Genomic DNA, 15074 nt, shown 5'->3' on the forward strand with positions numbered 1-15074 from the left:
CCTTATGCATGTTATCACATATGTGAAAAACTTAGGCTGGCTGTCTTTTTGAATATTAGAATTAAAACATCGACTTAAAGCTGCCGTCGGCAAGATTTTTTTTTTTATCATATTCGCTGAAATCGACACTATGATCTGACAGAACAACATAAATCAGCCGGTTTTAGAAAAAAACCCGAGCCTGGAGCCTGTTATTTGTTTTGCAAAAATCCGCCGCTCCCGGTTCTTCTGGTCCAATCAGCGCAGGGCTGTGTGAGATCTGACTGTCAATCACAGTTCGTGCACACGGCACAGATCCCCCCTCCCCTCTCGCGCAGGTTACAACATCACATGCACACGCCTGAAGTTCGAAGGTGTTGGATTGTACGAAGCGTGATGGCGGAGAGAAAATCTACTTACAAGCTTCCAATTCCTCGGTTAACAACTAGAGCAAGGAGGTCCAAAACAACCAAGGAAAAGAATATGATGCTTCGATGCTGAAGAGACGGTTGCGTTCACAGAAAATCTGGTGCACACGCACTGACGAGCACAAACCCGATGGGAGGGTGCTTGGTGGTAGTGGGGGAGGGACATGAGAGTTGTAAACATTCAAAATTTTGGCTAAGTCCCCTCAATCAGCCAGACTTGTCGACTGCAGCTTTAATACTCAATCACTTCACTGAATACTTGGCGGCTAAGAAATAAATAATTATTACTTTACGATCCATCTGTTTTCAAATTATCATCATTTGAATATCATGACATCGATGTCTGTCAAAAAATAATGTGCACAATTCACAGTAGTATTTACGAGAAGCAGAGGTCCAGCGAGTACATGCGTTTCCTGGAAAACCCACATTACCGGATGTTTTGAATGTGTCGCCGCTTATGGAGCGGCTTCTACATGCTATCTGTCAGAGACAATAACTTGCATAATATAAAATAAAATTTGCCACGTGAGTATAAATTTCTTCACTCGCTGAAATTGAATCTAAATGATCAGGGCACCGAGTGAAATACTTCACACTGCATGCTAAAAAGAATAAACCTTGATTTTGACGGACGTTTTATGCACAAATTATGCATTCTGATTCTGATATTCCTGATTTGAATATTTTCACCAATTTGTGATCTTTTTTTCATAATTTTGGAAATAGATGAACTTTTAAATAAATGAGTCCCTGTATAGTTGTCCAATTTGACTCTCAAATGCTGATGTTATATATATTATAAACTTGGCAGGTGATTTAAAAAAAAAATTCCAATAAAAGATGATACATTTATACATGATATTTTTAGCAGATTTTGACTCAAAAGTCTTTTGCCCTGAAACACAGTACCTTGCAAGCTTCATTTACCCATTGTGTGCCATATGAAAAGAAACGTAGAAAAAACAGAGATTCTAAAAAAATTGGCTAATAGGACAACTGTGTGTCTACGATAACATAGTTATGCATGTTAATTATCTCTCTGATATGATCAGACCTGATTTGCTCACTTCACTGATGGCAGATTAAAAAAATGGCAAAGGTCAGACAATCATTTTTGTATTTCCATTTAAAGGGGTGGTTGAGTATGATTTCACTTTTCTAACTTCAGTTAATGTGTAATGTTGCTGTCATAAACAACATCTGCAAAGTTACAACGCTCAAAGTTCAAAGCAAAGGAAGATATTTGCTTTTAAAGAAAAGGACTACAACAAACGGCTGGTAGGGACTACACGACATTCCTCCCGGGTTAGTGACATCACTAACCCTAAAATGTACATAAACCCCACCCCCCAGAACACACAGTCCATGTTGAGAAGAGGAAAAGTTGTTGTATAAGAATACATTTGTGAGTCAGCTCAAACTTTAGCATCCATCTTTTCACATGCAATAGAAAGTCACTCTGTGTGCATCTCACAACAGTTCCTATACGAGCGATTTATAGATTACCATGACAGAATATGCTAATTGAAGATAGTTAACGCCACATCAGCAACATAAGTTCATCAACTAACCATTCAGAGACGTCACGTTGTCACTTCTTCTTGAGTCTCTCCATCTTTGTCTGACTCCGTTTTAACTTTAAAGGCAGAACAGTTTCTGTCATTTTAGTGTGTCTGCGTGAGCTGCTAACACACAGGAGCTCTTGAAACCCCGCCCTCTGCAGCAGCTCATTTGCATTTAAAGGGCAAGGCACAAAACGGTGTGTTTTTGCAAACCCTCAAAAAGTGACAACTTTAACATGCTATATAAAAATATCTGTGGGGTATTTTGTGCTAAAACTTCACACACACACACACTCTGGGGACATCAGAGATATATTTTACATCTTGTGAAAAGGGCATTTTACCACCCCTTTAAAACCATGTTGCATTTCCTAAACAATAATTGTGGCCAACTTTCCAGTAACTCCGTTTACTTGCCAAAGGCAATTTTTCCTTTCAGTTGGCTGTTGTTGAGTGTTCATTTTGGACCCTGTACAGCACTGCCTATACCTCAGTCATCCATCTGAGCCACTCTCATGAAAGGTAGATGTCTGTTATGTAAATATACGGGGCTTTTTGGCATCGTCAGGGGGATTGTTTGGTTTGGCTCAGTATTGCTTATTGTCTCTGGTGCGGTGTAGTAGGCGGCCTTAAGATCGTTCTTATCTGTGGCCAGCAGGGTGGAGAGCCACCATAATGACGTCAGCATGAGTACCTGAATGTAGGGAGTGTGTGTGGTGCTCACGTGGATGTTTGCTACATTCAAGCTACATCTGTGTGTAGGTGTAAGGCTACAATCCTCTTATCTTTTTATAGGAAAGATTAATTGGATTTTCTCCTGTCGATATCTGCACACCTGCATCCAAACAAACAACAGTGGCTTAGAGTTCTTAATGAAATAAATCTGTTCATAACAGGCCTGTTTTTCAGCTCTTGTTCTTTTGTCTTAATGTAACCTTTACTTCGGTTTACACTAGTAATCAGGTATTAAGATTGCATGTGAAAGCGTTTGCATGCAGACGTTCACAAGCCCTTATATTGGTCTGGTCTGCGGAGGAATGTCATTCCCAGGCTGTTTTGCATTCCTTCCGTGTGCATTATGGGATTGTTGCTCCATCACTGCACAACGATGACCTCAGAGATGGCTGTGTGAATTATAATGGAGGCACGCAGGAACTATAAACAAAAATATCTATATTGGCAAAGCTGCTTTTTCAGCAGTCATTACTCCACTCTTTAGTGTCACACGATCCTTCAGACATCATGTGAATATGCTGATTTAGTGCTCAAGAAACATTTCTTATTATCAACTGTATTTTTTGGGAAATTGAAACTGGGGAAAAAATAAATGAATGCATTTATTCGGCAATGACACGTTAAATTGATAACGTTACAGTAAAGACATTTATAATGGTACAAAATATTTATTTTCAACTAAATAAGGAATATTTCTTGAGCTTTAAATCAGCATATTAGAATGATTTCTGAAGTATCGTGATACTGAAGACTGGAGTAATGATGCTGAAAATTAAGCTTTGCAATCAGGGTAATAAATTACATTTTAAAATATATTAAGATAGAAAACAGTTTGTTAAAATGTAATATTTCACAATATTACTGTTTTTTTTTTGTTGTTGTTTTTTTTTTTACTATTTTTGATCAAATAAATGTAGCCTTGCTGAGCATAAGACATTTCAAACTTTTGACTGGTAGTCTGTGCATGTTTATATTTATTATTAGCATTTATTGTAGATTATGCTGTCGTTTACTCTTGTCCGTGTCCGTGACAAATCAGGACAGATTAGCATTTACTCTACAAATGCACTGTGGTCACCTGCTTTTAAGTGTCATCAGCTTGTGATCGGATCACAGATACGGATCTCAGTGCCTTGTGTAAATGAGGTCATGCTGTCACCTGCACTCACAATTTTTCTCTATTTCAGGAGGGGTCAACAGAAACAGACTTTTAGCATTCAGGGCAAGAGAGGAGGCAGACGGGTCAGAACTGACGAGAGAGAAGACCCTGTGCAATCTGGAGGGCTTATCCTGGGCTGACTGGCAAACACGGGTGAGGACCCCCGTGTAGCTTCTCCCCCTGTGTGTGTGTGTGTGTGTCCTCTTTGTGTTTTCCTCCTTTGGTTCTCAGGCCTTGGGACCCTCCCGCCCACAGACAAAGCTGTTGTCATGGCAATGCGTTAGTCAGTCGTGCGGCACAGAAATCTCAGAGCAGTCTTAACGGGAGGAGGGGAAACTGAGGTAGGGCATGGCAGAAGTGAGGGGAGCAGTCCATTAGTGAGGAGTGAAGCTAGACTAAATGAGGGATGGTGTTAAAGATAACAGAGGTTCTGTATCAGACAGAAGGCTCCGCTGAGGTCAGACTGAGAGGCAGAGTGAATCAAGAGTTTCCCAGAAACTCCAGTGATTTCATCTCAGCTATCATCACTTATGCTGTAACAACTTCTGTAATCAGCACTGCTTTATTTACTGACTCCAACAAGATGGGAGCTAAGATAATACGTTTGGGCAGGCTGGACTTTGAAAAGTTATTAAATTGCCCTTAGCACTCCCAAAATTAGCTTGCAGCTTTTCAGGCTCATGTGAGGTGTGTGGGCCTTCAAGAATATTAAAAACTAACCTTCAAGAACACTGTTGTAAAAAAAAAAAAAATCATTTTAGAATAAGTCGTGGAAATGCTGGTCAAAACTGTTATTCATTAACAAAACATACAATATTCATGTGGGTCACTAGTATCCAGATATTCTTACCCATATAAGACCCTTACCTGTCAGGAGGTCAGATACATATTATGTTTATGATATTTCATCACAGCATGGGCTGGTTCTCATATTGTGTGCCCATAGTGGGAGTAGATAGAGAAGTGAGGAATGAGGAAAGTGGAATGGAGGAGGGGTAGATGAAGGGACAAAGGTTATCCATTATCCTCACTGTGCAGTCTTTTCTTTATCCTATGGGATGGGTTTTCCTGGAAGAAGACTCCCATTTTACGTGGTATCACTGTCTCATGCATAATTCAGCGGTAGAACATTGGTATCTAGTCAATTGCAAACACTTCAGAATCCTTCTTCCATGAATACTCTCGTTGCAAGAGCTTCTCCTAGCATCTCTCTCAAATGCACGCCTCATCACCTGACTCACTGAGTGACTGAGCCGTGACTCAGGGCTGTTTGTTACTGAAAACTGTCTGAGAAGATGGAAGGAAAGGCTTGAGGGGTCAAGGGTCAGGGCCGCTCACATCTGCAAGGTCTTGTTGGGGGGTGAAAAAGCGAGTTGGGGTTTTCTGAAAAGTGTCAGCTGTCAGAAATGGGGATGATAAAGGGGCAGATAACACAGTGATCTGGCCTGTCTCAGACAGCTGACACAGCACTCACAACCACAAGGCCACCACAGTGGAGAAGAGGACCGTGTGGCGGTTTGTTTATCGCTCTGAGCCTTTAACGTGAGGACAGCTTGTTTGTTTCGTCATCGTATTGTGCAGTTTTTGACACATCTCTTTAAATAACTGTACACTCATACTCGACTGAATGCCATAAATAGCACTGTAATTAATCAGCTGTGTTGAATGAGGGTACAGTAATAAGACAACTTTCTGTTGTGACCGCATAGAGGTTTTTGTGTTTTATTGGATAATCAAGTACTCCTAATCATAATTGTTTTGCTCATCATGGCTGTTTTGCTCATGGGACCCGTGTTTGTGTCTTGTCCCAAACCCATTCCCCCTTTCTCTTCCTCCACTTCCTGTCAAATCTCCACTGTCCAGAAAAAACTAAATTAAATGACAAAACAACTAGATAGATAGATAGATAGATAGATAGATAGATAGATAGATAGATAGATTGATAGATTGATAGATTGATTGATTGATAGATCCATTGATAGATTCATTGATTGATTTTTACAATTTCTGAAAAAAGAAAAAAAAAAGAAAAGTGGTGTCTGGGCTAAACTTGTCACCATGATGCTAATGCATTATTGGTATTTAGCAGAGCATTGTTACGCTGTTGCTAAGGTTGTTCTATAGCATGATGTTATGAGGTTTTTAAGTGCTTTTTTGGGTGGTCACTGGTGTAAAGAGTGCAACTATGGCTACATGATTTGCGGGAAAGAATCTAGCTGCACAAAAAGTTGTGTTTGCAATTTTTATGAGAGCTCCTAGTTTGTTGTGCAGTTTTGTAGGAATGCACAATTTGGCAAAAAAAAAAAGATTGCATATCAATATTATTTTAAAACTTTTGTTGTTTTATTATAAATTATTATTATTATTAAATAAGAAATATTGCCATTATAAAAAATACTATTTCACTGTAAAAAGTATTTAAGAAAAATATAAATGTTATGTTATAGTACAGCTCTAAAATTACAATACAAATTTACATTTACATTTAGTCATTTAGCAGACGCTTTTATCCAAAGCGACTTACAAATTAGGACTAAATAAAGCGAGTCATCATGAAGAGGCAAAAACAATGAATCAATATTTGAACAAATATTTCCTTAATTTCATAACGTTGATCCATTGAGCTTTTTTGGCATAAAACTGTTGGGAGCCCTTAAAGCTTCTCCTACTTCTTCTGTTAACAGGTTTAAATGCTTCTCATTACAAATCTAGAGAAATGGGTGGTGCACATTACATTCCAAAATGCATGCTATAAGTGACCCAAACTAAGAGCAGATATAGAGATGGAGTTTGTGTGAAGCCACATTAACTGCAACCTGCTCTAAGATACTAAAAACACTGTATTACGAGCTGTTCGCGGGTAAATGAGCAGTGCCGTGCTTCGCTTTAAAATATACTGCACATATATTTATCTAATTAAATCACTGACTTTGTCATTTGATAATTGCACTAATCCATATTGCCATTTTGATTTTATTTCAATTAATCATCAGATATGTGTCTAATCTCTAGATATTACATCAGTCCCTACATCTATGCAAGTGTATGGGATTTTTTTTGTTTTGTTTTGTTTCATTGTATGCCAAAAGAAAATCATAATTCTGATCCCTTAGTAATAGAAGCTCTCTCCTCAAGCCACATGATTTGATGAATCATTCATGTCTGTAGCACAAACAGTTCTGAAAGAAATTATGAATTAGGTTTAATACTTAGTTTGTCCATAGAAATGTTGGCTGGTATTTTAAATGAATAGATGATGCATATAAATACATGTTGTGAATACAAATATTTTTAAATATACATAAAATATCCTTGGTTGTGGAAGACTCCTCTAACCGCAGTTCCCTTTCTTCCAGGTGTGGCTCTCTGTCTGGAGCTACTGACCTCAGCCCTGCTGTCATGGCATCAGCCCTCACACCATGCAGAAAGCACCCCTCCTAACCCTCATTCCTCAAACACACTCACACCACACTTCACCACACACACGCACAGCCATGATGACCACCTCCCACATGAACGGATATGTGACAGAGTCAGACGGCGGGGGAGGCACTGACATGCACAGGGAGATGGCGGTGGACTGTCCCAGTGAGCTGGGTGCTCGCACACTGCCCGTCAGACGCAGCGCCCAGCTGGAAAGGATTCGCCAGCAGCAGGAGGACCGCAGGAGACGAGAGGAAGAGGGCCGCAACCGGCAGGAACTCGACCTTAACTCGTCCATGCGCCTCAAGAAACTTTCCCAGAATCCCAAGGTGGGCATCGATAACCCCACCTTTGAGCAAATGGAAGGTCCCGGTGGCTCCATAGGTGGTCTGCAGAGCCTCACCGCACCACCAGCTTTACTAGGTGGGTGTAATAAACTGCTAATAAGCATTTGTTTCCAAAGATTGCTACTATAAACCCACCCATGACATGGAGAGCAAGCAGCGGTATTGTTTGTGGGTTGAGCCGTGGCCTAACGTTAAGTGTACTAAGTCTACATACTGAGTCATGGTGCCTATGTGGGTGATACAAGTTCGAATCTGGCTTGCAACATTTCCAGTTTTCAATCCCCTTTGTTCTCCTCATTGTTTCTGTCATCTGTCCATTTGGCTTGCTGCGATAGTTGGTGTTACCGGTTTTCAGCTGCAATACCTGTTACATCACTTGTCCACCGTGGCACCTTCCCTACCATTGTTTAAATTCTTTTATAGTAATAAAAATAAATTAGTTCAGTTAGAGAACGGACACTACAATTAAAAACTGAACGCGTCTGCTCAATGCAGCGTGACCCGAACAAGAGTCGCAGCACAGATAAGCAGCAGGAGTCAGATTTCATTATCAGCATGTTTTATACTGTGCTTATTCGTTTTGTTAATAAACGTTCTAAGTTTAATATAAGCGAGTTTGTCATTGTACTGTTTTGTTGTTGTGTTTTTCATTATTATGAATAATAAAGAACCTACCATTCAAGTAATTGCCGCCCCCGAATTGCCGCTAATTCGATTTCATAATTGCCGCCATTCATAATGGTGCATGTCCTCTGGCGTGGAGCAGAGCGAGTGTTTTCAGTTCATTCACATGGAAGTTGAAGTTCACGCTCGTGCGTGAGTGTGAAGCTCAACTTCCATAGAAATTAACTGAAAACACTCGCTCTGCTCCGCGCCAGTGGACATGCACCATAAGTGTTTTAAAAGCAAACTGGGGAAGAGGGAAGAACTTCAATGTCCGCCCCCATCCCCCACCCTCCGGTGAGACTGGTATTACCGGTGTTGTCACACATCAATTAACCAGTGGGAAAATTTTCTCACCATCACATCCCTACCGTCCATTAGTGATCAGACTGACAAATCAGACAATATCATTGTTGTTAATGTTAACTAAACCAATTCAAAATCACCAGTCATTTTCATTAATTGAAATAAAATAAAATAAAATATCGATATTAGATTAGAAATGCTAAAACCAAAACAAAGCAAAAAAAATAAAAAAGTATTACTAAAAAAATTAAATTACTAAAATTTAAACTAAAATCAAAATTGAAGGTGTAATAATAAAAGTTCATTCAAAATATTATTAAATACTATAATAGTCTGTAAATAATACTAAAAAAACTCTTTTTATAAAAGTCAAACAGTGTCCAGGAAAGATAACAGTCATCCATTGCCCTCCACAATCTCATCAAAAAAAGTGACAAAAAGCAAGTAACATTTATGGTAATGTGAGGTTGAATCTGAATCTGAGTTACTGAAGGGCCCTTGACTGCTAAAATCAGCATGCATGAGTGAAGTCATTCTCAGAGGAGGCAAAGAGCCGTGTTTCTGATGACTAAGAGTGTTCAAGAGCCAAAGAGCCACTGGACTTGAAACTAAATGAAGACAAAAGACCATTTATATGCCCCATTATTTTAATATCCTTTTTAGATGATTTTTCTAAATCCGTTTTTCACCATTCTTTGCTTTCCTCACAAGACAAGCTCATATTCCTTCTCTTTAGCTCCTCTCTGCATGAAGCCTCTCACTGGAGTTTCATTCTTTAGATTGGACAGACACACATGTTCAGCTCCTCCAGTGAATTCTTGGTTTTGAATAGATCTCCATTAGGGGAAGTCCAGCATGCATGGCAAGGAAGAATGAAATGAGTTACTGTGCAAATGAGAGGGGCACTTGGAGCTGCTGCTGAAAGTCATGGCCGAGGGATGTGTGTGAGTGGAATTCCTCAGGGAGGGAGAAGAGGACCCTCAGAGGGGGAGGTTAATTAAAAAGCCTTTTATGAAACATTCTGACCCAGACCGCTCTTGCTGTACTGCTTTTCTTCAGTTTTCCTTTTTGTTTGTGTTCCAGTTCATCTCTCTGCATTGTTTGTCACGCTCTCTCTATGCGTTTTTGGGACTTTCCAAAACTCTTTGTGGCACTAAATTGTCCGTAAAATACATCCCGTCGAGGACAAAGCAAAGTCATCACTTAAAATATTTGATTTGTCCACTAACACCTCTATTAGCCACCCACTTAGACATTACACACCACACAAAGAAAACACACCCACTTCTCACTCCTATTGTGTCTTGCCATTCTCTCATTATGGCATTAGACACTATAAAGGAGAATTACAGCATAGCTGCAACTCGGTTCGTCAAGGACAACACTAGAATAGCTGAATTACATCTGTGATTTACTCAAACGTTGTGCAGTGTGGGTGACGAACAGTAAAAATGCTCAATGGGGGAGTCTTTGTGAGAGGCCATGTCACCATTTTTCCGGGTGAATGATTCAGAGGTATGTATTGTTGTTCCTGGGTCAAGTCACTGTTTCTTCTGTTTTTAATGGCAGGGTGTTTTCAAGTACAAGAGTGATCTGTAAGCATACCTGAGACTGAATCTATGGTTGGTTTTATACTTTCAGAGCTGGAGGACCTGTTGATGTCCCTCAAGCAGGTGCAGCATAGTTTAAATGACTCTCAGAGTCAAGAGGACGTGGAGCTGGTTCTACAGCTGGTCCAGAAGCCTGACTTCCAGAAAGCCTTCAACATTCACAACGCCGTGGCCCACAATATGAACCGGCCCAGCCCTCCCTACCCCCTGACGGATCACGCACAAAGCCTCGCACAAGAGGTGAGCGCCACTTTGTTACATGCATGGATCGAGGAGTGCCTTGCAAAGTCCAAGTGTTAGGATGAGCAGGAAACATGCATGAATTGTAAATACGGATGCTGCAATCATAAGAAGTGCTCTGACACTTATGGCTTTAGAATTTGCCTACTACTTATAAAAAGCACCCAGACAAACAAAAAAATTGAGGGTTTTTCCTTTCTGAAGGCCAAGAAGGATAGATGCTTGAAAACGTAAAAGACAAGGCCTGCATCTGCTTCGTCAAGTTACTCTTGGTTAAATCCTTTAGTCTGTGGACATAATGTCATAATTTGTGCAGAGAGCCACATGATTGTGACCACCCTCCACCTGGTGAAGGAGCTTTTGAAAAAGGGTTTGTGGATTAGTCGATTCATTATTGCAATTAGGGACCCCATGAAAACCAAACCTATAACTCTAATGTAGGTCTTGTGTTTTGACTGAGATGAACAGGATGTAGATGGAGAATTACATTACCATTCAAAAATTTGGGGTCAGCAAGATTTTTTTTAAAGAAAGTAATACTTTTTTTTGTATTATTATTATTGTTTTATATATGCTTTTAGTTGAACACATTCAAAAGAACAGAACAAACAGGTCACTAGGGGTATCACATACAATTATATTCATATACTGTTAATGTCATATCAGGGGTTACAGAGAGGAGAAGAGAGAAGAAGAAAAAAATTATCAGGAGAATATTTGTAATGGTCTTTTCAAGTCCATAAAAGGTTCAAAGTTCCATCATAAAACATACAAATCCAGAATATTTTCACTGGACAAATATTTCACATACAGAAAGTAATACTTTTATTCAGCAAGGATGCATTAAATTGATAATTCCACTTTGCACAAAACTTTTACCGACCCCAAACTTTTGAACTATAGTGTATTTTGACCCACAGAAACTCTCTGTATCTGTGAAGCACAACAGCTTCAGAACTTTTTACAAGCACTTTTACAAAGAGAGAGGTGAAATGACACATTGCAAAATGTGTGTTCTATTGTTAACTATTCATTTGTTGATGCTTCTGTTACATTGATTGAACACAGCCTGGAAATCAGTTAGCATCAAAGAACAATTTCGGATAATTTTTTCCTGTTGTATTGAAGGATCAACACGGTCAGATTCATCTCAGTATTATAATCATACAGTCACAAGCTGTCAGTGCATTTCTGTATGCATGTATGTTGTTGGTGTCAACAAGTGGTTAGTAAAGCGGATGGAACTTTACTAAAGTGATTACTTAACACACCGCACCCATCTCTTTTCTCTAAAAAATAAAATGATTACACCATTCTCAGGCTCCTGGTTAACCGCCCCTATGCCATATTACCAAAATACCTGTAACCAGTGTACAAAAATTAAAACTTGCACATTGGCAACTTTTGTTTTGTCTGTTCATTGGTATAATAAAGGTATAATCAAGTTGTGTCAATGGCATTGATTAAGCATAGGAAAATAACGTGATGACAGTATGATTTCCTGATGGCACCACGCATAATTCATAACCCTGATTAAAGGACTGTTCAGAAGATCTGACATTAATTGTTACCCAAATGATTGAGGATGTGCACAAATGAAGCTGATGTTTGGTAAAAAGGCTCTTTAGTTGGAATCACTGTTGTGGAAAGTGCTAATGAGAGCCTGAAAAACTCATGGTTGTTGTTTTTGGTTCTCTCGGGACAATAACAAGGACAGAGCTGCTCTGTCCTTCATGGTCATTAAGACCCAGATCCACTGACCTGTGCTCTTCTCTCACAGTAATACTCTCTCTCATGGGACAGAGGCAGTGTGGACTGTCTATTCAAATGTGGGCACATCTCATCCAGAGCTCATTTTCATCTCGTCTTCTCATAAATACTGTGTTTCTCGAAGTTCTCCTAAAATATCCCTTAATACTTGTATGTTCTACATCTGAAAATTTGAACATGGTAGACTACAATGACTTGTATCTGGGATCATTTCAAAAACCTCTCAGAGACCCCGGTTTCTCTGAACCCATGATACAAAGCTGTACTGTGTTTACAAAAACCTAAAGAAAACCTTCTGAAATCAGGAGCCCTAATATCTGGTACTTTGCTGTTAACAACATCACTGTAAAGGGTACTTTAAAGCATGATTAATGTAGTAGTTGTGTTATATTTATTTGATGATCTAATGAATCTGTCCTCACAGGTCGAGGTCATGATGCACAACAGCTCACAGAAGGATGGACTTGAGCTGAGCACCCTGCTCACGACTCCTCACATGCAGGTCTGTCACCATCACATGTACTCACATCCCTCACATTCCCCCATGCATCCTCTATGCCAGTGGTTCTCAAACCTGTCCTGGAGTACCACCAGCCCTTTGAGTACCACCAGCCCATTTTGTATGTCTCCCTATTTCTGACACACCCATTTCAGGTCGTGCAGTCTCTACTAATGTGCTCATGAGTTGAATCGGGTGTGATAGAGAAGGGAGACATACATAATGTGCAGGGCTGGTGGTACTCCAGGACAGGTTTGAGAACCACTGCTTTATGCTGCTGTCCAGATGCTCACAGCTGTAATCACAATCCCTGTCTGAGAGCCTGAGCTCTTTGAACTATAACATGACATTAAGGTCAAGCTCATGTCTACTCTGCAGAACTCAGTGGCTTTCATCCTGAATATAACCCATCATCTCTGGCTCTGTCTATATCCTACAGGCGCTTATGGTGGCCCATGACAGTGTGGCTGAACAAGAGATGCAGCTGGAACCTCTTGTTCCTTCTGTCAATGCAAGTGAGACTCTCACCCAGTGGGGCGGGGAGACTGTCAAAATCGTGCGGATTGAGAAAGCTAAGGACGTCCCATTGGTGAGGACGTTCTTTCACTGCCTCTTCTCACCATATTATGCACTTCTTGACTCTTGACACATTTTGACTTAATGTGCACATGCGTATTTATACAGGGAGCGACAGTTAGAAACGATATGGACAGCGTGGTCATCAGCCGCATTGTAAAAGGAGGGGCTGCAGAACGCAGTGGCCTCCTGCACGAAGGAGACGAGGTCCTGGAGATCAACGGTGTGGAAATCCGTGGCAAAGACGTCAACGAGGTCTTCGATATCCTGGTAATTAATTTTAAAGAAAGATGGCAGGATGAACAAAAATACATAAAAGTCTGTTAGGTTTTTTATTATAAAACAAGTTCTAAAATCATTTTTTAAATATTACTTGAGTATCCAAATAAATTTTTTTGGCTACGGAACATTTTTGTTATACCCTTGCTTACAAAATAAAGGTTTTCTGAATGTTTTAGGTTGTTTTTGCTGTGTTCACAGGCGGACATGCATGGCGTTCTCAGTTTCGTTCTCATCCCCAGCGCGCAGATCAAACCACCTCCCATTAAAGAGACTGTGGTGAGGCCTTCGGTCAGAACTAAATGAATTGCTGCTTAAATGAAGCAGTGCAAAAACGAATCAATGATTAAACCCATATCTCCATATTCACCCAGACGCATGTGAAGGCGCATTTTGACTACGACCCCTCAGATGACCCCTATGTGCCGTGCCGAGAGCTCGGCCTGTGCTTTCAGAAGGGAGACATCCTCCACATAATCAGCCAAGACGACCCCAACTGGTGGCAGGCCTACAGAGACGGGGACGAAGACAACCAGCCTCTTGCTGGCCTGGTCCCTGGTACCCTATATCACATACTATTCTGTGGATCCAAATCTGTGTTTAAATATTTTGACCTAGTTTTTTTACATTAACTTTAATATTTGCATGTCTTCTCATTTGATCGTCCAGGCAAAAGTTTCCAGCAGCAGAGAGAGGCAATGAAGCAAACCATAGAGGAGGATAAAGAGCCTGAGAAATCAGGTTAGGGTCGTAACACTCCTAAACGCATACGTGCACAGCTCTTAATTCTCATTAACACTCATCTTCTGTTGTCAGGAAAACTTTGGTGTGCTAAAAAGAACAAGAAGAAGCGAAAGAAGATGCAATACAATGCTAACAAAAATGATGGTGAGTCTTTTCAGACAAATATTGGAATGAAAGTGTACGTGCTGAGGGGTCTCTAGACATGAAAAGTATGAAAAGGTATTTTTTTTATCAGGTGCTCCTACATAATTCAGTATGTTGTTGGTACCCTCTCCAGTAGTTTGTTGTTGCTGTTCTGTCGCATCCTTTTCTTTTTTGACTGTGTAACAACTGTCCGTGTTGACATATACAATTAGTGCAAAAAACCATGGTGTATGTGCGAGCTGAGTGTACAGAGTTTGTGGAAGTGCGATGTGCACGTACAGTATGCGTCTATTGTGCTGATGGGGAAATTTACGTTGCACACTTCATGCATCCCCTAGCATACACATAAAAACCAAAGTATACTTTGGGCTTAATGTGTTTCCTCTCGCTTTGCAGATTTTGATAATGAGGAGATTCTCACATATGAAGAGATGGCACTATACCATCAGCCAGCCAATCGCAAACGGCCCATCGCTCTAATCGGCCCACCGAACTGTGGGCAAAATGAGCTCAGACAAAGACTCCTCTCCAGTGAGCCGGACAGGTTTGCTGGCGCTGTTCCTCGTAAGTGTCTGAAAACATTTTATTGTTTTTTTCTTCATTGTTG

The 15074-nt window shown here is 40.3% G+C and overlaps 1 protein-coding gene across 2 annotated transcripts in view; it reads left to right on the forward strand.

Annotated features, from left to right (window-relative positions):
- The window catches only part of pals1a (protein associated with LIN7 1, MAGUK p55 family member a), a 31505-nt gene that overhangs the window by 13191 nt on the left and 3240 nt on the right, over positions 1-15074 (forward strand). Inside the window, exons 2-12 of one of the 2 annotated variants that reach the window (XM_084393523.1) lie at positions 3895-4019; positions 7223-7712; positions 10247-10455; positions 12650-12727; positions 13164-13313; positions 13409-13570; positions 13781-13858; positions 13954-14137; positions 14249-14320; positions 14396-14467; positions 14864-15031. In XM_084393523.1, coding sequence (XP_084249649.1) covers positions 7286-7712; positions 10247-10455; positions 12650-12727; positions 13164-13313; positions 13409-13570; positions 13781-13858; positions 13954-14137; positions 14249-14320; positions 14396-14467; positions 14864-15031 — 1600 coding nt within the window. In that variant the 5' untranslated portion in view covers positions 3895-4019; positions 7223-7285. The remainder of the gene's footprint in view (positions 1-3894; positions 4020-7222; positions 7713-10246; positions 10456-12649; positions 12728-13163; positions 13314-13408; positions 13571-13780; positions 13859-13953; positions 14138-14248; positions 14321-14395; positions 14468-14863; positions 15032-15074) is intronic. The other variant, XM_084393524.1, reaches the window with a different exon arrangement.

Source organism: Rutilus rutilus (assembly GCF_951802725.1).
Source record: "Rutilus rutilus genome assembly, chromosome: 21".
Lineage (NCBI taxonomy): Eukaryota > Metazoa > Chordata > Actinopteri > Cypriniformes > Leuciscidae > Rutilus > Rutilus rutilus.